Source organism: Mustelus asterias, chromosome 6 (assembly GCF_964213995.1).
Source record: "Mustelus asterias chromosome 6, sMusAst1.hap1.1, whole genome shotgun sequence".
NCBI lineage: Eukaryota > Metazoa > Chordata > Chondrichthyes > Carcharhiniformes > Triakidae > Mustelus > Mustelus asterias.
The window spans coordinates 146515750-146541743 of record NC_135806.1 but is presented as its reverse complement, the minus strand read 5'-3'; the positions used below and the strand labels follow the sequence as shown (position 1 = coordinate 146541743).

General features: G+C 46.4%; 1 protein-coding gene across 1 annotated transcript in view; it reads left to right on the top strand.

Annotated features, from left to right (window-relative positions):
- The window catches only part of nup155 (nucleoporin 155), a 425601-nt gene that overhangs the window by 241966 nt on the left and 157641 nt on the right, over positions 1-25994 (top strand). Inside the window, exons 18-19 of the mRNA XM_078215282.1 lie at positions 21779-21841; positions 22894-23053. Coding sequence (XP_078071408.1) covers positions 21779-21841; positions 22894-23053 — 223 coding nt within the window. The remainder of the gene's footprint in view (positions 1-21778; positions 21842-22893; positions 23054-25994) is intronic.

The following is a 25994-nucleotide window of genomic DNA, read 5'->3' as shown; positions in this document are numbered from 1 at the left end:
GTTCCTCTGTTTAAGAAAGGGAATAGAAATGACCCTGGTAATTATAGACCGGTTAGTCTGACTTCGGTGGTTGGTAAATTGATGGAAAAGGTCCTTAGGGATGGGATTTACGACCATTTAGAAAGATGCAGCTTAATCCGGGATAGTCAGCACGGATTTGTGAAGGGCAAATCGTGCCTCACAAATTTGATAGAATTTTTTGAGGAGGTAACTAGGTGTGTTGATGAAGGTAGGGCGGTTGATGTCATATCCATGGATTTTAGTAAGGCGTTTGATAAGGTCCCCCATGGTCGGCTTATGATGAAAGTAAGGAGGTGTGGGATAGAGGGAAAGTTGGCCGATTGGATAGGTAACTGGCTATCTGATTGAAGACAGAGGGTGGTGGTGGATGGAAAATTTTCGGACTGGAGGCAGGTTGCTAGCGGAGTGCCACAGGGATCGGTGCTTGGTCCTCTGCTCTTTGTGATTTTTATTAATGACTTAGAGGAGGGGGCTGAAGGGTGGATCAGTAAATTTGCTGATGACACCAAGATTGGTGGAGTAGTGGATGAGGTGGAGGGGTGTTGTAGGCTGCAAAGAGACATAGATAGGATGCAAAGCTGGGCTGAAAAATGGCAAATGGAGTTTAACCCTGATAAATGTGAGGTGATTCATTTTGGTAGGACTAATTTAAATGTGGATTACAGGGTCAAAGGTAGGGTTCTGAAGACTGTGGAGGAACAGAGAGATCTTGGGGTCCATATCCACAGATCTCTAAAGGTTGCCACTCAAGTGGATAGAGCTGTGAAGAAGGCATATAGTGTGTTAGCTTTTATTAACAGGGGGTTGGAGTTTAAGAGCCGTGGGGTTATGCTGCAACTGTACAGGACCTTGGTGAGACCGCATTTGGAATATTGCGTGCAGTTCTGGTCACCTCACTATAAGAAGGATGTGGAAGCGCTGGAGAGAGTGCAGAGGAGATTTACCAGGATGCTGCCTGGTTTGGAGTGTCGGTCTTATGAGGAAAGGTTGAGGGAGCTGGGGCGGTTCTCTCTGGAGCGGAGGAGATTGAGGGGAGACTTAATAGAGGTTTATAAAATGAAGGGGATAGATCGAGTGAACGTTCAAAGACTATTTCCTCGGGTGGATGGAGCTATTACAAGGGGGCATAACTATAGGGTTCATGGTGGGAGATATAGGAAGGATATCAGAGGTAGGTTCTTCACGCAGAGAGTGGTTGGGGTGTGGAATGGACTGCCTGCAGTGATAGTGGAGTCAGACACTTTAGGAACATTTAAGCGGTTATTGGATAGGCACATGGAGCACACCAGGATGGTAGGGAGTGGGATAGCTTGATCTTGGTTTCAGATGAAGGTCGGCACAACATCGTGGGCCGAAGGGCCTGTTCTGTGCTGTACTGTTCTATGTTCTATGTTCTAGAACTCCAGGCACAGCCGTAACAATGCTCTGTACGACCCTAACAAGTCTTCATTACTTCTACTCCATCCGTTTGCAATAAAGCTCAGCATTTCTTTTGCCTTCCTAATTACATGCTGTACCTGAATGCTGATTTTTTGTGATTTGGGTACAAGGACACACTGTTCTGTATTGCAGGATTTCGCAGTCTTTCTCCATTTAAATAATATTCTAGATCAAAGAACAAAGAAAATTACACACAGGAACAGGCCCTTCGGCCCTCCAAACCTCCACCGACCATGCTGCCTGACTTAACTAAAACCCCCTACCCTTCCGGGGACCATATCCCTCTATTCCCATCCTATTCATGTGCTTGTCAAGATGCCCCTTAAAAGTCACTACCGTATTCGCTTCCACTACCTCCCCTGGCAACGAGTTCCAGGCACCCACTACTCTCTGTGTAAAAAATCTGCCTCGTACATCTCCTTTAAACCTTGCCCCTCGCACCTTAAACCTGTGCTCCCTAGTAATTGACTCTTCCACCCTGGGAAAAAGCTTCTGACTATCCACTTTGTCCATGCCTCTCATAATCTTGTAGACGTCTATCAGGTCTCCCCTCAACCTCCGTCGCACCAGTGAGAATAAACCAAGTTTCTCCAACTCCTCCCCATAGCTAATGCCCTCCATACCAGGCAACATCCTGGTAAATCTTTTCTGTACCCTCTTCAAAGCCTCCACATCCTTCTGATTGTGTGGCGTCCAGAATTGAAGACGATATTCCAAGTGCGACCTAACTAAAGGTTCGATAAAGCTGCAACATGACTTGCCAATTTTTAAACTCAATGCCCCTGCCGATCAAGGCAATAATGCCGTATGCCTTCTTGACTACCTTCTCCACCTGCATTGCCACCTTCAGCGACCTGTGTACCCTGTGCACCCAGATCCCTTTGCCTATCAATACTCTTAAGGGTTGTGCCATTTACTGTATATTCCCTATCTGTATTAGAACATAGAACAGTACAGCACAGAACAGGCCCTTCGGCCCACGATGTTGTGCCGAACTTTATCTGAAACCAAGATCAAGCTATCCCACTCCCTCTCATCCTGGTGTGCTCCATGTGCCTATCCAATAACCGCTTAAATGTTCCTAAAGTGTCTGACTCCACTATCACTGCAGGCAGTCCATTCCACGCCCCAACCACTCTCTGCGTAAAGAACCTACCTCTGATATCCTTCCTATATCTCCCACCATGAACCTTATAGTTATGCCCCCTTGTAATAGCTCCATCCACCCGAGGAAATAGTCTTTGAACGTTCACTCGATCTATCCCCTTCATCAATTTATAAACCTCTGTTAAGTCTCTCCTCAACCTCCTCCGCTCCAGAGAGAACAGCCCTAGCTCCCTCAACGTTTCCTCATAAGACCTACCCTCCAAACCAGGCAGCATCCTGGTAAATCTCCTCTGCACTCTTTCCAGCGCTTCCACATCCTTCTTATAGTGAGGTGAACAGAACTGCACACAATATTTCAAATGTGGTCTCACCAAGGTCCTGTACAGTTGCAGCATAACCCCACGGCTCTTAAGCTCCAACCCCCTGTTAATAAAAGCTAACACACTATAGGCCTTCTTCACAGCTCTATCCACTTGAGTGTCAACCTTTAGAGATCTGTGGATATGGACCCCAAGACCTCTCTGTTCCTCCACAGTCTTCAGAACCCTACCTTTGACCCTGTAATCCATATTTAAATTAGTCCTACGAAAATGAATCACCTCACATTTATCAGGGTTAAACTCCATTTGCCATTTTTCAGCCCAGCTTTGCATCCTATCTATGTCTCTTTGCAGCCTACAACAGCCCTCCACCTCATCCACTACTCCATCAATCTTGGTGTCATCAGCAAATTTACTGATCCACCCTTCAGCCCCCTCCTCTAAGTCATTAATAAAAATCACAAAGAGCAGAGGACCAAGCACTGATCCCTGTGGGACTCCGCTAGCAACCTGCCTCCAATCCAAAATTTTTCCATTCACCACCACCTTCTGTCTTCGATCAGACAGCCAGTTACCTATCCAATCGGCCAACTTTCCCTCTATCCCACACCTCCTCACTTTCATCATAAGCCGACCATGGGGGACCTTATCAAACGCCTTACTAAAATCCATGTATATGACATCAACTGCCCTACCTTCATCAACACACTTGGTTACCTCCTCAAAAAATTCAATCAACTTGCCCTTCACGAATCCGTGCTGACTATCCCGGATTAATCTGCATCTTTCTAAATGGTCGTAAATCCCCTCCCTAAGGACCTTTTCCATCAATTTACCAACCACCGAAGTAAGACTAACCGGTCTATCATTACCAGGGTCATTTCTATTCACTTTCTTAAACAGAGGAACAACATTCGCCATTCTCCAGTCCTCTGGCACCATCCCCGTAGCGAGGACCCAATGATCAAAGCCAAAGGCTCTGCAATCTCATCCCTTGCCTCCCAAAGAATCCTAGGATATATTTCATCAGGCCCAGGGGACTTATCGACCTTCAGTTTATTCAAAACTGCCAGGACATCCTCCTCCGAACATCTATTTCCTCCAGCCTATTAGCCTGTAACACCTTCTCTTCCTCAAAAACATGGCCCCTCTCCTTGGTGAACACTGAAGAAAAGTATTCATTCATCACCTCGCCTATCTCCACTGACTCCATACACAAGTTCCCACGACTGTCCTTGACCGGCCCTAACCTCACCCTGGTCATTCTTTTATTCCTCACATAAGAGTAATAAGCCTTGGGGTTTTCCTTGATCCGACCCGCCAAGGACTTCTCATGTCCCCTCCTAGCTCTCCTATCCCCCTTTTTCAGCTCGTTCCTTGCTAACTTGTAACCCTCAATCGCGCCATCTGAACCTTGTTTCCTCATCCCTACATGAGCTTCCCTCTTCCTTTTCACAAGACATTCCACCTCTTTAGTGAACCATGGTTCCCTCACTCGACCATTTCCTCCCTGCCTGACAGGGACATACCTATCAAGGGCACCCAGTATTTGTTCCTTGAAAAAATTTCACTTTTCATTAGTGCCTTTCCCTGACAGTTTCTGTTCCCAACTTATGCCCCCTCATTCTTGCCTAATCGCATCATAATTACCTCTCCCCCAATTGTAAACCTTGCCTTGCCATAAAACCATAGAAAATTACAGCTCAGAAACAGGCCTTTTGGCCCTTCTTGTCTGTGCCGAACCATTTTATGCCTAGTCCCACTGACCTGCACTTGGACCATATCCCTCCACACCCCTCGCATCCATGAACCCGTCCAAGTTTTTCTTAAATGTTAAAAGTGACCCCGCATTTACCACTTTATCCGGCAGCTCATTCCACACTCCCACCACTCTCTGCGTGAAGAAGCCCCCCCTAATATTCCGTACGGCCCTATCCCTCTCCATTGCAATAACAAAAGACACCGAATTGTGGTCACTATCTCCAAAGTGCTCTCCCACAACCAGATCTAACACTTGGCCCGGTTCATTTCCCAGTACCAAATCCAATCTGGCCTCACCTCTTGTCTGCCTATCCACATATTGTGTCAGGAAACCCTCCTGCACACACTGTACAAAAACTGCCCCATCCGAACTATTTGACCTACAAAGGTTCCAATCAATATTTGGAAAGTTAAAGTCCCCCATGACAACTACCCTGTGACCCCCACACATATCCATAATCTGCAATTTCTTCCTCCACATCTCTATTACTATTTGGGGGCCTATAGTAAACTCCTAACAACGTGACCGCTCCTTTCCTATTTCTAACCTCAGCCCATATTACCTCAGTGTGCAGACCCCCCTCGAAGTGCCTTTCCGCAGCCGTTAAACTATCCTTGATTAACAATGCCACTCCTCCATCTCTTTTACCAGCTTCCCTACACTTACTGAAACATCTATACCCCGGAACGTCCAACAACCATTCCTGTCCTTGTTCTACCCACGTCTCCGTAATGGCCACAACATCGTAGTCCCAAGTACCAATCTACGCCCCAAGTTCGTCTACCTTGTTCCGGATGCTCCTTGCATTGAAGTAGACACACTTCAACCCACCTTCCTGTCTACCGGTACCCACCCTTGACCCTGATATCTTCCGCAATACCTCACCACCCTCAACACTTACTTTTGGACTACAACTCCTTTTCCCACTCCCCTGACAAATTAGTTTAAACCCCCCTGAAGAGCCGTATCAAATTTCCCTCCCAGGATATTGGTGCCCCTCTGGTTCAGGTGCACCCCATCCTGTTTGTACAGGTCCCACCTTCCCCAGAATGTGTTCCAATTATCCACGTATCTGAAACCCTCCCTCCTACACCATCCCTGCAACCACATGTTTAACTGCACTCGCTCCCTGTTCCTCAACTCGCTATTACGTGGCACCAGCGACGTACCAGAGATGACCACATGTTTTGTCTTGGCTCTCAGCCTCCAGCCCAGCTCCCGAAATGCCTGTTTTAAATCCCCGTCCCTTCTCTTACCTATGTCATTGGTACCAATGTGTACCACGACTTGTGACTGTTTCCCCTCCCCCTTAAGAATCCGGAAGACACGGTCCGAGACGTCACGGACCCTGGCATCTGGTAGGCAACATACCATCCGTATTAGACCTTCCAAAATGCATTAGAACATAAGAACATAAGAAATAGGAGCAGGAGTAGGCCATCTAGCCCCTCGAGCCTGCCCCGCCATTCAATAAGATCATGGCTGATCTGAAGTGGATCAGTTCCACTTACCCGCCTGATGCCCATAACCCCTAATTCCCTTACCATCAGGAATCCATCTATCCGTGATTTAAACATATTCAACGAAGTAGCCTCCACCACTTCAGTGGGCAGAGAATTCCAGAGATTCACCACCCTCTGAGAGAAGAAGTTCCTCCTCAACTCTGTCCTAAACTGACCCCCCTTTATTTTGAGGCTGTGCCCTCTAGTTCTAGCTTTGTTTTTAAGTGGAAAGAATCTCTCCACCTCTACCCTATCCAGCCCCTTCATTATCTTATAGGTCTCTATAAGATCCCCCCTCAGCCTTGTAAATTCCAACGAGTACAAACCCAATCTGCTCAGTCTCTCCTCATAATCAACACCCCTCATCTCTGGTATCAACCTGGTGAACCTTCTCTGCATTCCCTCCAAGGCCAATATATCCTTCTGCAAATAAAGGGACCAATACTGCACACAGTATTCCAGCTGCAGCCTCACCAATGCCCTGTACAGATGCAGCAAGACATCTCTGCTTTTATATTCTATCCCCCTTGCGATATAGGCCAACATCCCATTTGCCTTCTTGATCACCTGTTGCACCTGCAGACTGGGTTTTTGCATCTCATGCACAAGGACCCCCCAGGTCCCTCTGCACAGCAGCATGTTGTAATTTCTTTCCATTTAGATAATAATCCAATTTGCTATTATTTCTTCCAAAGTAAATAACCTCGCATTTGTCAACGTTATACTCCATCTGCCCACTCACTCAGCCTGTCCAAATCTCTCTGCAGACCTTCTGCACCCTCCACACGTTTCACTTATCTTTGTATCATCTGCAAACTTTGTTACCCTACACTCAGTCCCCTCCTCCAGATCGTCTATATAAATGGTAAATAGTTGAGGCCCCAGTACCGATCCCTGCGGCACGCCACTAGTTACCATCTGCCAACCAGAAAAGCACCCATTTATTCCGACTCTCTGCTTCCTGTCGGATAGCCAATCCCCAATCCACGGTAACATCCTACCCCCAACTCCGTGTGACCCAATCTTCTTCAGCAACCTTTTATGACGCACCTTATCAAAGGCCTTTTGGAAATCCAAAAACACCATATCCACCGGTTTCTCTCCGTCAACCGCACTAGTCACATCTTCATAAAAATCCAACAAGTTCGTCAAGCATGACTTTCCCCTCATGAATCCATGCTGCGTCTGCTTAATCGAACCATTCTTATCCAGATGGCCTGCTATTTCTTCTTTAATGATGGATTCCAGCATTTTCCCAACTACAGACGTTAAGCTAAGCGGCCTGTAGTTACCCACCTTTTGTCTATTTCCTTTTTTGAACAGCGGCGTAACATTAGCTGTTTTCCAATCCACCGGCACTACCCCAGAATCCAACGAATTTTGATAAATAACCACTAACGCATCCGCTATTACCTCTGACATTTCTTTCAGTACCCTGGGATGCATTCCATCCGGGTCTGGGGACTTGTCCACCTTCAGGCCCGTTAGTCTACCAAGCACTGCCTCCCTGGTAACATTAATTGTATTGAGTACCTCTCCTCCTACCAACCCTCTATCGTTAATATTTGGTAAACTATTTGTGTCTTCCACCGTGAAGACCGACACAAAAAACTTATTTAAAGTTTCAGCCATTTCCTCATTTCCCACTATTAAATCCCCCCTCTCGTCCTCCAAGGGTCCAACATTCACTCTTGCCACTCTATTCCTTTTTATATATTTGTAAAAGCTTTTACTATCATTTTTTATATTTAGAGCTAGCCTAGCTTCATAACCTATCTTTCCTTTCATAGAATCATAGAATCCCTACAGTGCAGAAGAAGGCCATTTGGCCCATCGAGTCTGCACCGACTACAATCCCACCCAGGCCCTACCCCCACATATTTACCCACTAATCCCTCTAACCTACGCATCTCAGGACTCTAAGGGGCAATTTTTATTTTAACCTGGCCAATCAATCTAACCCGCACATCTTTGGACTGTGGGAGGAAACCAGAGCACCCGGAGGAATCCCACACACACACGAGGAGAATGTGCAAACTCCACACAGACAGTGACCCGAGGGAGGAATCGAACCCGGGACACTGGAATGGTGAAGCAGCAGTGCTAACCACTGCTACCGTGCCGCCTAACCACTGTGCTACCGTGCCGCCTTTATCGCTTTCTTAGTCGTTCTTTGTTGTTTCTTAAAGTTCTCCCAATCTTCCGATTCTCCACTATTTTTGGCCACTCTGTACGCATCGGTCTTTAATTTAATACTCTCCTTAATTTCCTTCGTTATCCACGGCTGGTTATCCCTTTTCTTACAGCCCTTCTTTATCACCAGAATATATTGTTGCTGAGTACTGAAAAGGATCTCCTTAAAATTCCTCCACTACCTCACATTTGTCTGGATTAAACTACATCTGCCATCTCTCGGCCCAAGTCTCCAACTGATCTATATCCTGCTGTATCCTCTGATGTTCCTCATCGCTATCCGCAAATCCACCAACCTTTGTGTTGTCCGCAAACTTAGTAATCTACTTTTATATTTTTCTGGCAAAGTGGACAGCCTCATATTTTCCCACATTCTACACCATCTGGCTGTTTTTTTCCCACATGCTTAGCCCCTCAATATCCATTTGCAGACTCCTTTATATCCTCCTTTCTTTTTGCTTTCCTACCTACCTTTGTATCAACTGAAAATTGGGCTAAAAAATAATTGGTTCCTTAGTACTAGCCATGAATATAGATTGCAAGTAGTTGAGGCTCCAGCATTGATCCCTGCAGGAACCCACTAGCTGCCATTCTGAATATGATCCGTTTATCCCAACTTGTTGCCATGGGCCATGGGAAAAGGAGACCACTATACGTTGCCTTTATTGGTTTCTCTCAGGCATTTGAACATGTGAGCAGAGGTGGTTTATTGACTGCCCTTCAGGCTGCTCAATGACATCTCTTTTCATGACAACAGAATGGGAAAGGTCAACTATGACAGGGCGGTATTCAACCTTTTGAATCTGGACAGGAATTGTGATCAGTCACTGAACTCTGGCATTTATTCTCTTCACTGCTATCACCTGCTTTCAGTTCATCTCCAGAGGGTGTCTAGTTTTTTAAAAATTCGTTCATGGGATGTGGGTGTTGCTGGCTGTGCTAGCATTTATTGCCCATACCTAATTATCCTTGAGCTGAATGGCTTCACAGAATCACAGAGTGCAAAAGAGGCCCTTCGGTCCTTTGAGTCTGCACCGATACATGAGAACCATTTAATTTACCTACCTAATCCCATTTACCAGCACTTGGCCCACTGCCTTGAATGTTACGATGTGGCAGCCTTGCTCAGCCATTTAAGAGTCAACCACATGGGGTCTGGAATCACACGTAGGCCACATCATAAGAACATAAGAACTAGGAGCAGGAGTAGGCCATCTGGCCCCTCGAGCCTACTCCGCCATTCAATAAGATCATGGCTGATCTTTTTGTGGATTCAGCTCCACTTACCCGCCCACTCACCATAACCCTTAATTCCTTTACTGTTCAAAAATTTATCTATCCTTTCCTTAAAAACATTCAATGAGGTAGCCTCAACTGCTTCACTGGGCAGGGAATTCCACAGATTCACAACCCTTTGTGTGAAGATGTTCCTCCTCAACTCAGTCCTAAATCTGCTTCTCCTTATTTTGAGGCTATGCCCCCTAGTTCGAGTTTCACCCGCCAGTGGAAACAACTTCCCTGCTTCCATCTTATCTATTCCCTTCATAATCTGATATGTTTCTATAAGATCTCCCCTCATTCTTCTGAATTCCAGTGAGTATAGCCCCAGTCTACTCAGTATCTCCTCATAAGCCAACCCTCTCAACTCCGGAATTCACCTAGTGAATCTCCTCTGCACCCCCTCCAGTGCCAGTATATCTTTTCTCAAGTAAGGAGACCAAAACTGTACACAGTACTCCAGATGTGGCCTCACCAGCATCTTATACAGCTGCACCATAATCGCGCTGTTTTTAAACTCCATCCCTCTCGCAATGAAGGACAACATTCCATTTACCTTCTTAATTACCTGCTGCACCTGCAAACCAACTCCTTGAGATTCCTGCACAAAGACACCAAGGTCCGTCTGCACAGCAGCATGCTGCAATTTTTTACCATTTAAATAATAGTCAATTTTGCTGTTATTCCTACCAAAATGGATGACCTCACATTTACCAACATTGTACTCCATCTGCCAGACCCTCGCCCACTCACTTAGATTATCTATATCCCTTTGCAGACTTTCAGCGTCCTCTGCACACTTTGCTCTTCCACCCATCTTAGTGTCATCTGCGAATTTTGACACACTACACTTGATCCCCAACTTCAAATCATCGATGTAAATCGTAAACAATTGCGGTCCCAACACTGATCCCTGAGGCACACCACTGGTCACTGATCGCCAACCAGAAAAACACCCATTTACCCCCACTCTTTGCTTTCTGTTAGTTAACCAATCCTCTATCCATGCTAATACATTACCCGTAGCACTGTGCACCTTTATCTTATGCAGCAGTCTTTGGTGCGGCAATTGGGATTTGCTTAGGGGTTAGACCATAGAACATAGAAAAAATACAGCACAAACAGGCCCTTCGGCCCACAAGTTGTGCTGGTCATGCCCCTACCTACCTAGGCTTATATATAGGCTTACCAATAACCCTCAATCCTATTAAGTTCTATGTACTCATCCAGAAGTCTCTTAAAAGACCCTATCGAGTTTGCCTCCACCACCACTGACGGCAGCCGATTCCACTCATCCACCACCCTCTGAAAAACGTACCCCTGACATCTCCTCTGTACCTACTCCCCAGCACCTTAAACCTGTGTCTTCTCGTAGCAGTCATTTCAGCACTGGGAAAAAGCCTCCGAGAATCCACCCGATCTATACCTCTCAACGTCTTGTACACCTCTATCAGGTCACCTCTCATCCTTCGTCTCTCCAAGGAGAAAAGACCGAGCTCCCTCAGCCTATCCTCATAAGGCATGCCAACCAATCCAGGCAACAGCCTTGTAAATCTTCTCTGCACCCTTTCAATCATTTCCACATCCCTCCTGTTATGAGGCGACCTCCTTTTTTAAACAGTGGCATCACATTTGCTGTTTTCCAATCTGCGGGAACCACCCCAGAGTCCAGCGAATTTTGGTAAATTACCACTAGTGCATTTGCTATTTCTCCCGCTATCTCTTTTAGTACCCTGGGATGCATTCCATCAGGACCAGGAGACTTGTCCACCTTTAGCCCCATTAACTTGCCCAACACTACCTCTTTAGTGATAATGATAGTTTCTCGGTTCTTACCTGCCATAGCCTTCCTGTCATCAATTTTTGGCATGTTATTTGTGTCTTCCACTGTGAAGACCGACACACAATACCTGTTCAATGTCTCAGCCATTTTCTCATTTCCAGTTATTACATCCCCCTTCTCGTCCTCTAAAGGACCAATGTTTACTTCTGCCACTCTTTTTCGTTTTATATATTTGTAGAAACTTTTGATATCTGTTTTTATATTCTGAGCCAGTTTACTCTCATAATCCATCTTACCTTTCTTTGAAGCTTTTTTCGTGGCTTTCTGCTGATCTTTAAAGATTTCCCAATCCTCTAGGTTCCCACTAATCTTTGCCACTTTGTATGCATTTTCTTTCAATTTGATCCTCCTTTATTTCCTTAGATATCCATGGTTGATTGTCTCTTTTTCTACAGTCCTTCCTTATCACTGGTATATACTTTTGCTGAGCACTGTGAAAGATCGCTTTGAAGGTCCTCCACTGTTACTCAATTGTCCCACCATAAAGTTTTTGCTCCCAGTCTACCTTAGCCAACTCCTCCCTCATCCCTTTATAGTCTCCTTTGTTTAAGCACAAGACACTGGTGTTGGATTTTACCTTCTCGCGTTCCATCTGTATTTTAAATTCAACCATACTGTGATCGCTTCTTCCAAGAGGATCCCTAACTGCAAGCTTATGAATTATTCCCGTCTCATTTCACAGTACCAGATCTAGGATCGCTTGCTCCCTTGTCGGTTCCATTACATACTGTTCAAGGAAGCTATTGTTGCCTCTTATCTGCCGCACAGTCTGTTTTAACCCTTATACGGTGGACAAATAACTACGAGTAGACATCTTATTAGTACAACCAATATTTATTTAAACCTACACAATCAATAATCACCCACCCAACCAACGATAAGTTATCTTCCAGGAAAATACTAAAGTTCAAGTCCAATACAAGACCTTGACTTAACTTTGCATGACTGGCAAGTAACCAAGCAGATATTGGCCTTTATCTGTGCACTGGTCTCGGTAGTCGTCTGCGTAGTCTGGTCCTTTGGTCTGGTCTGGCACTCTGGCTCTGGTCTTCCTTCCTTCCTTCCTTCTCGGGTGTGGTGGCTCTCCTCGTGCTGGTCGTCACTGGCGATGGTCACCGTTGTTGTAGCCTGTTCATGGCGTCAGAGAGAGAGAGAGAGATTCCTGGTTGCGCAGCACCCTTTATACCCTGTTGGGTTTCACGCCCCTTTTGGCCATTGCCAATCAATCGATCAGGACTTGATCACCCTGATCGATAAGAGTCCAATCAGGTGCAGCCACACTGATCTCTGGGTGTGCTCCCAACGGCCATGTCTGGAGGCACATAGGTCACATACCACCCTCCTAAATAAGGGGTCACGGTGCCCTTATGTCTGGTAAACAACCCAGTGTGACCAGAAAGTCTCTTTCATCCTGGAGATGAAACATCCCAGTGGGACCATAAAGCCCCTTTCATCCTGGAGAACAAAGAACAGTACAGCACAGGAAACAGGCCCTTCAGCCCCCCAAGCCTGTGCCGCTCATTGGTCCAACTAGACCATTCGTTTGTATCCCTCCATTCCCAGACTGCTCATGTGACTATCCAGGTAAATCTTAAAACAATGCCAACGTGTCTGCCTCCACCACCCTACTTGGCAGCGCATTCCAGGCCCCCACCACTCTCTGTGTAAAAAAACGTCCCTCTGACATCTGAGTTATACTTCGCCCCTCTCACCTTGAGCCCGTGACCCCTCGTGATCGTCACCTCCGACCTGGGAAAAAGCTTCCCACTGTTCACCCTATCTATCCCCTTCATAATCTTGTACACCTCTATTAGATCTCCCCTCATTCTCCGTCTTTCCAAGGAGAACAACCCCAGTTTACCCAATCTCTCCACATAGCTAAGACCCTCCATACCAGGCAACATTCTAGTAAACCTTCTCTGCACTCTCTCTAACGCCTCCACGTCCTTCTGGTAGTGCCGCAACCAGAACTGGACGCAGTACTCCAAATGTGGCCTAACCAGCGTTCTATACAGCTGCAACATCAGACTCCAGCTTTTTTATACTCTATACCCCGTCCTATAAAGGCAAACATACCATATGCCTTCTTCACCGCCTTCTCCACCTGTGCTGCCACCTTCAAGGATTTGTGGACTTGCACACCTAGTCCCTCTGTGTTTCTGTACTCTTGATGGCTCTGCCATTTATTGTATAACTCCCCCCTCCCTACATTAGTTCTTCCAAAATGCATCACTTCGCATTTAACTGGTTTAAATTCCGTCTGCCATTTCTCCGCCCAATTTTCCAGCCTATCTATATCCTGCTCTATTGTCCAACAATGTGCATCGCTATCCGCAAGTCCAGCCATCTTCATGTCATCCGCAAACTTGCTGATTACACCAGTTACACCTTCTTCCAAATCATTTATATATATTACAAATAGCAGAGGTCCCCGTACAGAGCCCTGCGGAACACCACTGGTCACAGACCTCCAGCCGGAAAAAGACCCTTCGACTGCTACCCTCTGTCTCCTGTGGCCAAGCAAGTTTTCTACTCATCTAGCCAGCTCTCCTTGTATCCCATGAGCCTTAACCTTCTTAACCAACCTGCCATGAGGGACTTTGTCAAATGCCTTACTGAAATCCATATAGACGACATCCACAGCCCTTCCTTCGTCAACCGTTTTTGTCACTTCCTCAAAAAACCCCACCAAATTTGTAAGGCATGACCTCCCTCTTACAAAACCATGCTGTCTGTCACTAATGAGATTGTTCCGTTCTAAATGCGCATTCATCCTGTCTCTAAGAATCCTCTCCAACAACTTCCCTACCACGGACGTCAAGCTCACTGGCCTATAATTACCCGGGTTATCCCTGCTACTCTTGTTAAATAACGGTACCACATTCACTATCCTCAGGGACCTCATCTATGTCCAACGAAGAGACGAAGATTTCCGTCAGAGGCCCAGCAATTAGATCTGTCTCCCTCAGCAGTCTACGATAGATGCCATCAGGCCCTGGGGATTTGTCAGTTTTAATGTTCCCTAAAAAACCTAACGCATCCTCCCTTGTCATGGAGATTCTCTCTAACAGGTCAACACCTCCCTCTGAGACACTCCCAGTCAACAAGTCTCTTGCCTTTGTGAATAGCGATGCAAAGTATTCATTTAGGATCTCCCCTATTCCCTTGGGTTTAAAGCATAATTCCCATCCTTTGTCCCTGAGAGGTCCGACTTTTTCCCTGACAACTCTTTTGTTCCTAACATATGAATAAAATGCCTTAGGATTCTGCTTAATCCTGTCTGCCAAGGACATTTCGTGACCTCTTTTTGCCCTTCTAACTCCCCGTTTGAGGTCTTTCCTACTCTCTCTCTGTATTCCTCCAGAGCTGCATCTGTTTTCAGTTGCCTGGACCTAACGTACGCCTCTCTTTTCTTTTTGATCAGATCCTCAATTTCCCTGGTTCTCCACGGCTCTCGAATCCTACCTTTCCTATCCTTGCTTTTTACAGGCACATGCCTGTCCTGCAGCCTTATCAATAGTTCCTTAAAAGACTCCCACATGCCAGACGCGGACTTACCCCCGAACAGCCTCTCCCAATCAACGGCCACCAATTCCTGCCTAATCCAGCTATAGTTAGCCTTCCCCCAATTTAGCACCCTACCCTTTGGACAACACTCATCCTTGTCCATTGCTATCCTAAAGTTAACAGAGTTGTGGTCACTATTTGCCACATAGAACCATAGAAAATTACAGCTCGGAAACAGGCCTTTTGGCCCTTCTTGTCTGTGCCGAACCATTTTTTGCCTAGTCCCACTGACCTGCACTTGGACCATATCCCTCCACACCCCTCTCATCCATGAACCAGTCCAAGTTTTTCTTAAATGTTAAAAGTGACCCCGCATTTACCACTTTATCCGGCAGCTCATTCCACATTCCCACCACTCTCTGCGTGAAGAAGCCCCCTCTAATATTCCCTTTAAACTTTTCTCCTTTCACCCTTAACCCATGCCCTCTGGTTTTTTCTCCCCTTGCCTCAGTTGAAAAAGCCTGCTTGCATTCACTCTATCTATACCCATCAAAATCTTATACACCTCTATCAAATCTCCCCTCAATCTTCTACACTCCAGGGAATAAAGTCCCAACCTGTTCCCCTACTGAAACTTTGACGACCTGACCGGGCTCATTTCCCAGAACTAGGTCCAGTATAGCCCCCTCTCTAGTTGGGCTATCTACATACTGTTCCAAAGAACCTTCCAGTACGCATTTTACAAATTCCTCCCCGCCCAGACCCCCAGCCCTAAGCACTTTCCAGTCGATACCAGGGAAATTGAAGTCTCCCACTACAACAACCCTATTTTTTCTGCACATATCCGGTTACGTTCACCTTAGTGATGGAAAGGGATAGGCATGAACCTCGGGCCAGTGGTTTTAGCTGGGGGAAGGGTAATTATGAGGCTATTAGGAGAGAATTAGGAAACATGGGTTGGACTAGGAGATTACAGGGACTGGGAACGTCCGACATGTGGAGTTTTTTCAAGGAGCAGCTACTGCGAGTCTGTGATAGGTATGTCCCTGTCAGGCAAGGAGGAATTGGTAGGGCTAGGGAACCGTGGTGCACCAAAAAAGTTTCTTTGTTGGTTAAAAAGAAAAAGGAGGCTTATGTTCGGATGAGACGTGAGCACTCGGGTAGTGCACTAGAAAGCTTTAGATTGGCTAAGAGGGAGTTGAAGAGCGAGCTTAGAAGGGCTAAAAGGGGACATGAGAAGACTTTGGCGGATAGGGTTAAAGAGAATCCTAAGGCGTTCTATAGGTATGTCAAGAACAGAAGGTTGGTTAGGGCAAGTTTAGGGCCAGTTATAGATGGCAGAGGGAAGTTATGTGTGGAACCGGATGAGATTGGTGAAGCATTGAACCAATATTTCTCTTCGGTGTTCACGCAAGGGGACATGAATATAGCTGAGGAGGACACTGGGTTGCAGGGGAGTAGAATAGACAGTATTACAGTTGATAAGGAGGATGTGCAGGATATTCTGGAGGGTCTGAAAATAGATAAATCCCCTGGTCCGGATGGGATTTATCCAAGGATTCTCTGGGAGGCAAGAGAAGTGATTGCAGAGCCTCTGGCTCTGATCTTCAGGTCGTCGTTGGCCTCTGGTATAGTACCAGAAGATTGGAGGTTAGCGAATGTTGTCCCATTGTTTAAGAAGGGGAACAGAGACTTCCCCGGGAATTATAGACCGGTGAGTCTCACTTCTGTTGTCGGCAAGATGTTGGAAAAAATTATAAGGGATAGGATTTATAGTTATTTGGAGAGTAATGAATTGATAGGTGATAGTCAGCATGGTTTTGTGGCAGGTAGGTCGTGCCTTACTAACCTTATTGAGTTTTTTGAGAAAGTGACCAAGGAGGTGGATGGGGGCAAGGCAGTGGACGTGGTATATATGGATTTTAGTAAGGCGTTTGATAAGGTTCACCATGGTAGGCTTCTGCAGAAAATGCAGATGTATGGGATTGGGGGTGATCTAGGAAATTGGATCAGGAATTGGCTAGCGGATAGGAAACAGAGGGTGGTGGTTGATAGTAAATATTCATCATGGAGTGCGGTTACAAGTGGTGTACCTCAGGGATCTGTTTTGGGGCCACTGCTGTTTGTAATATTTATTAATGATCTGGATGAGGGTATAGTTGGGTGGATTAGCAAATTTGCTGATGACACCAAAGTCGGTGGTGTGGTAGACAGTGAGGAAGGGTGTCGTAGTTTGCAGGAAGACTTAGACAGGTTGCAAAGTTGGGCCGAGAGGTGGCGGATGGAGTTTAATGCGGAGAAGTGTGAGGTAATTCACTTTGGTAGGAATAACAGATGTGTTGAGTATAGGGCTAACGGGAGGACTTTGAATAGTGTGGAGGAGCAGAGGGATCTAGGTGTATGTGTGCATAGATCCCTGAAAGTTGGGAATCAAGTAGATAAGGTTGTTAAGAAGGCATATGGTGTCTTGGCGTTTATTGGTAGGGGGATTGAATTTAGGAGTCGTAGCGTTATGTTGCAACTGTACACAACTCTGGTGCGGCCGCACTTGGAGTACTGTGTGCAGTTCTGGTCCCCACATTACAGGAAGGATGTGGAGGCTTTGGAGAGGGTGCAGAGGAGGTTTACCAGGATGTTGCCTGGTATGGAGGGGAGATCCTATGAGGAGAGGCTGAGGGATTTGGGATTGTTTTCGCTGGAAAGGCGGCGGCTAAGAGGGGATCTTATTGAAACATATAAGATGATTAGAGGTTTAGATAGGGTGGATAGTGATAGCCTTTTTCCTCTGATGGAGAAATCCAGCACGAGGGGGCATGGCTTTAAATTGAGGGGGGGTAGTTATAGAACCGATGTCAGGGGTAGGTTCTTTACCCAGAGGGTGGTGAGGGATTGGAATGCCCTGCCAGCATCAGTTGTAAATGCGCCTAGTTTGGGGGCGTTTAAGAGATCCGTAGATAAGTTCATGGACGAAAAGAAATTGGTTTAGGTTGGAGGGTCACAGTTTTTTTTTTTAACTGGTCGGTGCAACATCGTGGGCCGAAGGGCCTGTTCTGCGCTGTAATGTTCTATGTTCTATGTTCATATCCAGAATCTCCTGACATATCCGTTCCTCCACTTCCCGTGGGCTGTTGGGTGGCCTGTAGTATACCCCCAGCATAGTGATTGCACCTTTCCTGTTTCTGAACTCCACCCACAGCGACTCATTACATGACCCCTCTAAGTTGTCCACCCTCTGCACCGCTGTAATATGCTCCCGAACTAATATCGCTACTCCCCCACCTTTTTTTAGCCCCTCCTCTGTTTCGCCTAAAACACTTATACCCCGGAATATTCAGCTGCCAGTCCTGTCCTTTTAACCATGTCTCCGTCACCGCAACCACATCCAAATTCCGCGTAAGCATTAAGGCCCTAAGTTTGTCTGTCTTACCCGTTATGCTCCCGTTATGGAGATGGCCCATATCCTGTTTATTCACTCGTCAGGGTTGCAGCCTGTTTGTCTCTGTCTTTAAACTGCAGCCTGTCGTTTTAGTTCTTGCCCAATTGTCCCAGAGTGGTTTACAAATCGCCATTTTAGTTGGCCCATTTGGCCACACTATCCCGGATACATTCTATGAACCCCTCCTCAAGGCTGCCTTGACTGACCTGGTTTGACCAATTGATATGTAGATTAAAATCCCGCATGATAATTGCTGTGCCATTTTTACATGCATCAGTTATTTCTTTGTTTATTTCTCGCCCCACCATGATGTCATTATTTGGTGGCCTAGAGACTACGCCTATCAGTGACTTTTTCTCCTTAATATTTCTAATTTCCACCCACATGGATTCAACCTTTTTTTCCATAGAACCTATATCATCTCTCACTACTGCCCTGATATCATCCTTAAATATCAGAGCTACACCACCTCCCTTACCTTCCTGTCTGTCCCTCCGAACAGTTTGACACCCCTGGATATTTAACTCCCAGTCGTGACCATCCTGCAACCATGTCTCTGTAATGGCCACCAAATCATACTCATCCGCAATGATTTGTGCCGTCAACTCATTTACCTTGTTTCGAATGCTACAAGCATTCAGATAAAGATGATTTATATAGATGATCTGGAGGAGGGGACGGAGTGTAGGGTAACGAAGTTTGCAGACGACACAAAGATAAGTGGAAAAGTGAATCGTGTGGAGGACGGAGAAGATCTGCAGAGAGATTTGGACAGGCTGAGTGAGTGGGCGAGGATATGGCAAATGGAGTATAACGTTGAGAAATGCGAGGTTATACACTTTGGAGGAAATAATAACAAATGGGATTACTATCTCAATGGAAACAAATTAAAACATGCTACCGTGCAAAGGGACCTGGGGGTCCTTGTGCATGAGACGCAAAAGCCCAGTCTGCAGGTACAACAGGTGATCAAGAAGGCAAATGGGATGTTGGCCTATATTGCGAGGGGGATAGAATATAAAAGCAGGGATGTCTTGATGCACCTGTACAGGGCATTGGTGAGGCCGCAGCTGGAATACTGTGTGCCGTATTGGTCCCCTTATATGAGGAAGGATATATTGGCATTGGAGGGAGTGCAGAGAAGGTTCACCAGGTTGATACCGGAGATGAGGGGTTTGGATTATGAGGAGAGGCTGAGGAGATTGGGTTTGTACTCGTTGGAGTTTAGAAGGATGAGGGGGGATCTTATGGAGACTTATAAGATAATGCGGGGGCTGGATAGGGTGGAGGCGGAGAGATTCTTTCCACTTAGTAAGGAAGTTAAAACTAGAGGACACAGCCTCAAAATAAAGGGGGGTCGGTTTAAGACAGAGTTGAGGAGGAACTTCTTCTCCCAGAGGGTGGTGAATCTCTGGAATTCTCTGCCCACTGAGGTGGTGGAGGCTACCTCGCTGAATATGTTTAAAGCGCGGATGGATGGATTCCTGATCGGTAAGGGAATTAAGGGTTATGGGGATCAGGCGGGTAAGTGGTACTGATCCACGTCAGATCAGCCATGATCTTATTGAATGGCGGGGCAGGCTCGAGGGGCTAGATGGCCTACTCCTGCTCCTATTTCTTATGTTCTTATGTTCTTAAGTGCCCTTATGCTAGTTTTTGTACCTTCTTTTTGAATTCTAACCCTTCCATTAATAACATCTCCTGAGTTCTCCTTCCTTTTAACTTTTTTCCTGATTTTTGATGTAGTTGGAACCTTCTCCCCACATTTTGTCCTTGCTCCCTCCTTCTTCGGACTCCTTACATAGGTTCCCATCCCCCTGGCATATTAGTTTAAACCTCAGGCAAGTTTAAAGATCAGGCAAGGATGTCAGATTTCCTTCCCAAAAGGACATTGGTGAACTAGATGCGTTTTTACAACTATCAATAATAGTTTAATAATCACTGTTACTGAGATTAATTTTTTTCCAGATTAATTGAGTATTTGATTTAAAAAAATTAATCTACCAGGTTCTGTGTCATGATATCAGTCCATGTTCCCAGAGAATTAGCCTGTACGGTGCGTTACTAATCCAGTGACATTACCACTACATAATCCTCGCGCCAGGAATTCCTCTCTAACATTATGGTGTTCCTATTATGGTGGACTGCAGTGATTCAAGAAGGCGCTCACCACCATCTTAAAGATTTCTAGGGATGGATATTCTGATCATGCTGGCTGTGCCAACGTCACAAGCAGCATTGCATTGGAACTTTACTGACCAGCTCAGTATCAGTGTCAGCTGCGACGTAATGGGAAAAAGCTCATCTCAGATGATTCTGGGTTCAAACCCACTCCAGAGACTTGCACTCATAATCCAGCTATAGTAATGAGTGACTACTGCACTCTTGGCGATTCAGTATTGAAAGAGTGCTGCACTGTCAGAGGGGCAGTATTGAAGGAGTACAGTGCTGTAGGAGAGGTGGCACTGAAGGCATGCTGTACTGTTGGCAGAATACTGAGGGGGAGTGCTGAAGTTTTGGATGGAAAGCTAGCAGGTAGATTTAATGTGTGAAAATGTGAAGTTGTCAACTTTGCCAGGAAGAATTGAAAACCAGTAGAGACTGCGGAATGCTGCAAACAGTGAGATCTGGGTGTCCTTGAACATTAATCACAAACAGGTACAGCAAGTAATTGGGAAGGCAGATGGAAGAAGTGGTTCTGAGGGAGCGCTGCCCAATTGATGGGCCCAATCTAGTGAACCTTTACTGGACCGTCTCCAATGCAAATATACTCTTCCTTCATCGTGATGGTGAAAACTGCACAATACTTTAGATATGGTCTCTTTATTCTTTTAATCCAATCCCCTTACCATAACGACCAACATGCTGTTTACTTTCTTAATTACTTGCTGCGCTGCAGGTAGTTAAGTAGAGTTCTAAATGAATACTTAATGTTGGTGTTCACTTGTGAGAGAGACGATGTGTGTTTAGAAATCAGGGAAAAGGACTGATACAATTAAAGAGGTGACCATAGATAGAGAGGAAGTTCTGAGTGCTCTGGCTCATCTCATCTCAGGGTCACGGGCTCAAGCTGAGAGGGGCGAAGTATAACTCAGACATCAGAGGGACGTTTTTTACACAGAGGGTGGTGGGGGCCTGGAATGCGCTGCCGGGTAGGGTGGTGGAGGCAGGCACGCTGACATCGTTTAAGACTTACCTGGATAGTCACATGAGCAGCCTGGGAATGGAGGGATACAAACGATTGGTCTAGTTGGACCAAGGAGCGGCACAGGCTTGGAGGGCCGAAGGGCCTGTTTCCTGTGCTGTACTGTTCTTTGTTCTTTGTTCTCTTTGTTCTTGCAAATATGACCTGTTCTCTCTTCGCTGCAGGACCGGTGATGCCTCTTGGTAGCCCTTTCTCCAGTCCGGGCATGTCTTCTATTCCAGTCTCAGGTACGGTTCATTAAAGATTCCCATTTTGCACACTTTCCACCCCCCCCTCCCACCATGTGCTGTGCTCTCTGCCCCCATGTGCTGTGTGCTCTCTGCCCCCATGTGCTGTGTGCTCTCTGCCCCCATGTGCTGTGTGCTCTCTGCCCCCATGTGCTGTGTGCTCTCTGCCCCCATGTGCTGTGTGCTCTCTGCCCCCATGTGCTGTGTGCTCTCTGCCCCCATGTGCTGTGTGCTCTCTGCCCCCATGTGCTGTGTGCTCTCTGCCCCCATGTGCTGTGTGCTCTCTGCCCCCATGTGCTGTGTGCTCTCTGCCCCCATGTGCTGTGCTCTCTGCCCCCATGTGCTGTGCTCTCTCTGCCCCCATGTGCTGTGCGCTCTCTGCCCCCATGTGCTGTGCGCTCTCTGCCCCCATGTGCTGTGCTCTCTCTGCCCCCATGTGCTGTGCTCTCTCTGCCCCCATGTGCTGTGTGCTCTCTGCCCCCATGTGCTGTGCGCTCTCTGCCCCCATGTGCTGTGCGCTCTCTGCCCCCATGTGCTGTGCTCTCTCTGCCCCCATGTGCCAGATTTTTTTTGATTGTTGATTTGATTTATTATTGTCACATGTATTAGTACACAGTGAAAAGTATTGTTTCTTGCGCACTATACAGACAAAGCATACAGTCCATAGAGAAGGAAATGAGAGAGTGCAGAATATTGTGTTACAGTCATAGCTAGGGTGTAGAGAAAGATCAACTTAATGCAAGGTCAGTCCATTCAAAAGTCTAACGGCAGCAGGGAAGAAGCTGTTCTTGAGTCGGTTGGTAAGTGACCTCAGACTTTTTCCCGACGGAAGAAAGTGGAAGCGAGAATGTCCTCTGATTCTGATTCTTAATCCATTCCTGTGTAACAGAAGCCGTGTGCTGCTCTCTTGCACCCTTCCAATACCACCCTTTGCATTGCGAACAGTATACTCACTATCTTATCACTGTGTCTTGGATACAATTCCTGGCTTAATTTTTTTGTGGGTTTGTGTTTCTGAATGTTGTGCTTTCCTCCCTGTCTATTCATCTCAGGTATGAAGCCTGCCGGACTGTCAACGCCGCTCTTCTCCCCTGGAAGCCCTGGACTGTACAGTGGTGTCTCTCTTCCCCCAGTCACCACAATGTCGGGACCAGAAGTGGTATTTTCTGGAAAGCATAATGGCATCTGCATCTATTTCACCAGAATCATGGGGTACGTTTTAGAGTATTCATCTCATCACATGATCCTACTTAACACACCCTCACTCTGTGCTATGACACTCGAATCCTTCACACCGTTTTGTACTATGACACCCAGATTCTGGAAATGCTTTGTGTCTGGCAGTTTCTATGGAGGGGAGCAGGGGGTGGGGTGTGAGGCAGAATGCTAAAATAAGGAACCTGGTGCCAAACGGGGGATTCTCTGATGAGTGTTTCTGAAACTGAAGTTTAGTTTAACATTTAAAATGACCTGATTGTTAAAAATTGTGAAAGAACTGCAGGCGAGTTCACAGAGTGATAGTGTGACAATTCACTGTCACATTACCGATCATTATGCAATGTCCCAGACACCACCGTCACTATTCCTGGGTATGTCTTTGTGGAATTCGCTTTCGGAAGTCGGATCAAAAACTGATGAGACACAGGTTTCTCCGCAAACCTTCTTTATTGCATCGGAGGAGAGATCGCTGGACCATGCGCATCAAGCATGGGTTCGTGATTCTCTGTCTGGCTTACAAAACAGTTTCAGTTATACACGACGGAGATACATCCACATACTTCTGTTAGCCAATAAGGGCATAGCTGTATTGTTACATTTTGATTAGATTACTTTCAAGAACAAAAGGCGATAGCCATGAAAGGACATGGTAAAGTGTTGGATTGGGGGAAGGCTAATTTTAGTGGGATTAGGCAGAAATTGGCAGCTCTTGATTGGGAGAGGCTGTTTGAGGGTAAATCCACATCTGGCATGTGGGAGTCTTTTAAGGAACAGTTGTTAGGGCTGCAGGACAGGCATGTTCACCAGGTTGATACCGGAGATGAGGGGTTTGGATTATGAGGAGAGGCTGAGGAGATTGGGTTTGTACTCGTTGGAGTTTAGAAGGATGAGGGGGGATCTTATGGAGAGTTATAAGATAATGCGGGGGCTGGATAGGGTGGAGGCGGAGAGATTCTTTCCACTTAGTAAGGAAGTTAAAACTAGAGGACACAGCCTCAAAATAAAGGGGGGTCGGTTTAAGACAGAGTTGAGGAGGAACTTCTTCTCCCAGAGGGTGGTGAATCTCTGGAATTCTCTGCCCACTGAGGTGGTGGAGGCTACCTCGCTGAATATGTTTAAAGCGCGGATGGATGGATTCCTGATCGGTAAGGGAATTAAGGGTTATGGGGATCAGGCGGGTAAGTGGTACTGATCCACGTCAGATCAGCCATGATCTTATTGAATGGCGGGGCAGGCTAGATGGCCTACTCCTGCTCCTATTTCTTATTTCTTATGTTCTTATGTGCCTGTAAAAAAGGATAGGAAAGGTAGGATTTGAGAACCGTGGATAACCAGGGAAATTGAGGGACTGGTCAAAAAGAAAAGAGGGGCGTATGTTAGGTTCAGGCAGCTAAAAACGGAGGGAGCTCTGGAGGAGTACAAAGAAAGTAGGAAAGAACTCAAACGGGGAATTAGAAGGGCAAAAAGGGGTCACGAAATGTCCTTGGCAGACAGGATTAAGGAGAATCCCAAGGCATTTTATTCATACATTAGGAACAAAAGGGTTGTCAGGGAAAAAATTGGACCTCTCAGGGACAAAAGTGGGGAATTATGCTTGGAGCCCAAAGAAGTAGGGGAGATCCTAAATGAATACTTTGCGTCGGTATTCACAAAGGAGAGGGATGTGTTGAACAGTTGGAGAAAATCTCCATTACAAGAGAGGAAGTGTTAGGTTTGTTAGAGAATATAAAGACTGACAAATCCCCAGGGCCTGATGGAATCTATCCCAGGCTGCTCAGGGAGACGAGAGATGAAATCGCTGGGCCTCTGACGCAAATCTTTGTCTTGTCACTGGACACAGGTGAGGTCCCAGAGGATTGGAGGATAGCTAATGTGGTCCCGTTATTTAAGAAGGGTAGGAAGGATTACCCGGGAAATTATAGGCTGGTGAGCTTGACGTCCGTGGTGGGGAAGTTGTTGGAGAAGATTCTTAGAGATAGGATGTATGCGCATTTAGAAAGGAATAAACTCATTAACGATAGTCAGCATGGTTTTGTGAGAGGGAGGTCCTGCCTCGCTAACCTGGTGGAGTTTTTTGAAGAAGTGACCAGAATGGTTGACGAGGGAAGGGCCGTGGATGTCGTCTATGTGGACTTTAGTAAAGCGTTTGACAAAGTCCCTCATGGTAGGCTGGTGAAAAAGGTTAGATCTCATGGGATAAAGGGGGAGGTGGCTAGATGGGTGGAGAACTGGCTTGGTCACAGAAGACAGAGGGTGGTAGTGGAAGGGTCTTTTTCCGGCTGGAGGCCTGTGACTTGTGGTGTTCCGCAGGGCTCTGCATTGGGACCTCTGCTGTTTGTGATTTATGTAAATGATCTGGAAGAAGGTGTAACTGGGGTGATGAGTAAGTTTGCGGACGACACAAAATTGGCAGGACTTGCAGATAGTGAGGAGCATTGTCCGAGGCTACAGAAGGATATAGATAGGCTGGAAATTTGGGCAAAGAAATGGCAGATGGAGTTCAATCCTGATAAATGCGAAGTGATGCATTTTGGTAGAAATAATGAAGGGAGGAGCTATACGATAAATGGCAGAACCATAAAGGGTGTAGATACGCAGAGGGACCTGGGTGTGCAAGACCACAGATCTTTGAAGGTGACGTCACAGGTGGAGAAGGTGGTGAAGAAGACATATGGCATGCTTGCCTTTATAGGATGGGGCATAGAGTATAAAAGTTGGGGTCTGATGTTGCAGATGTATAGAACGTTGGTTCGGCCGCATTTGGAATACTGCGTCCAGTTCTGGTCGCCACACTACCAGAAAGACGTGGAGGCTTTGGAGAGAGTACAGAGGAGGTTTACCAGGATGTTGCCTGGTATGGAGGGGCTTAGTTATGAGGAGAGATTGGGTAAACTGGGGTTGTTCTCCCTGGAAAGACGGAGGATTACGGGAGACT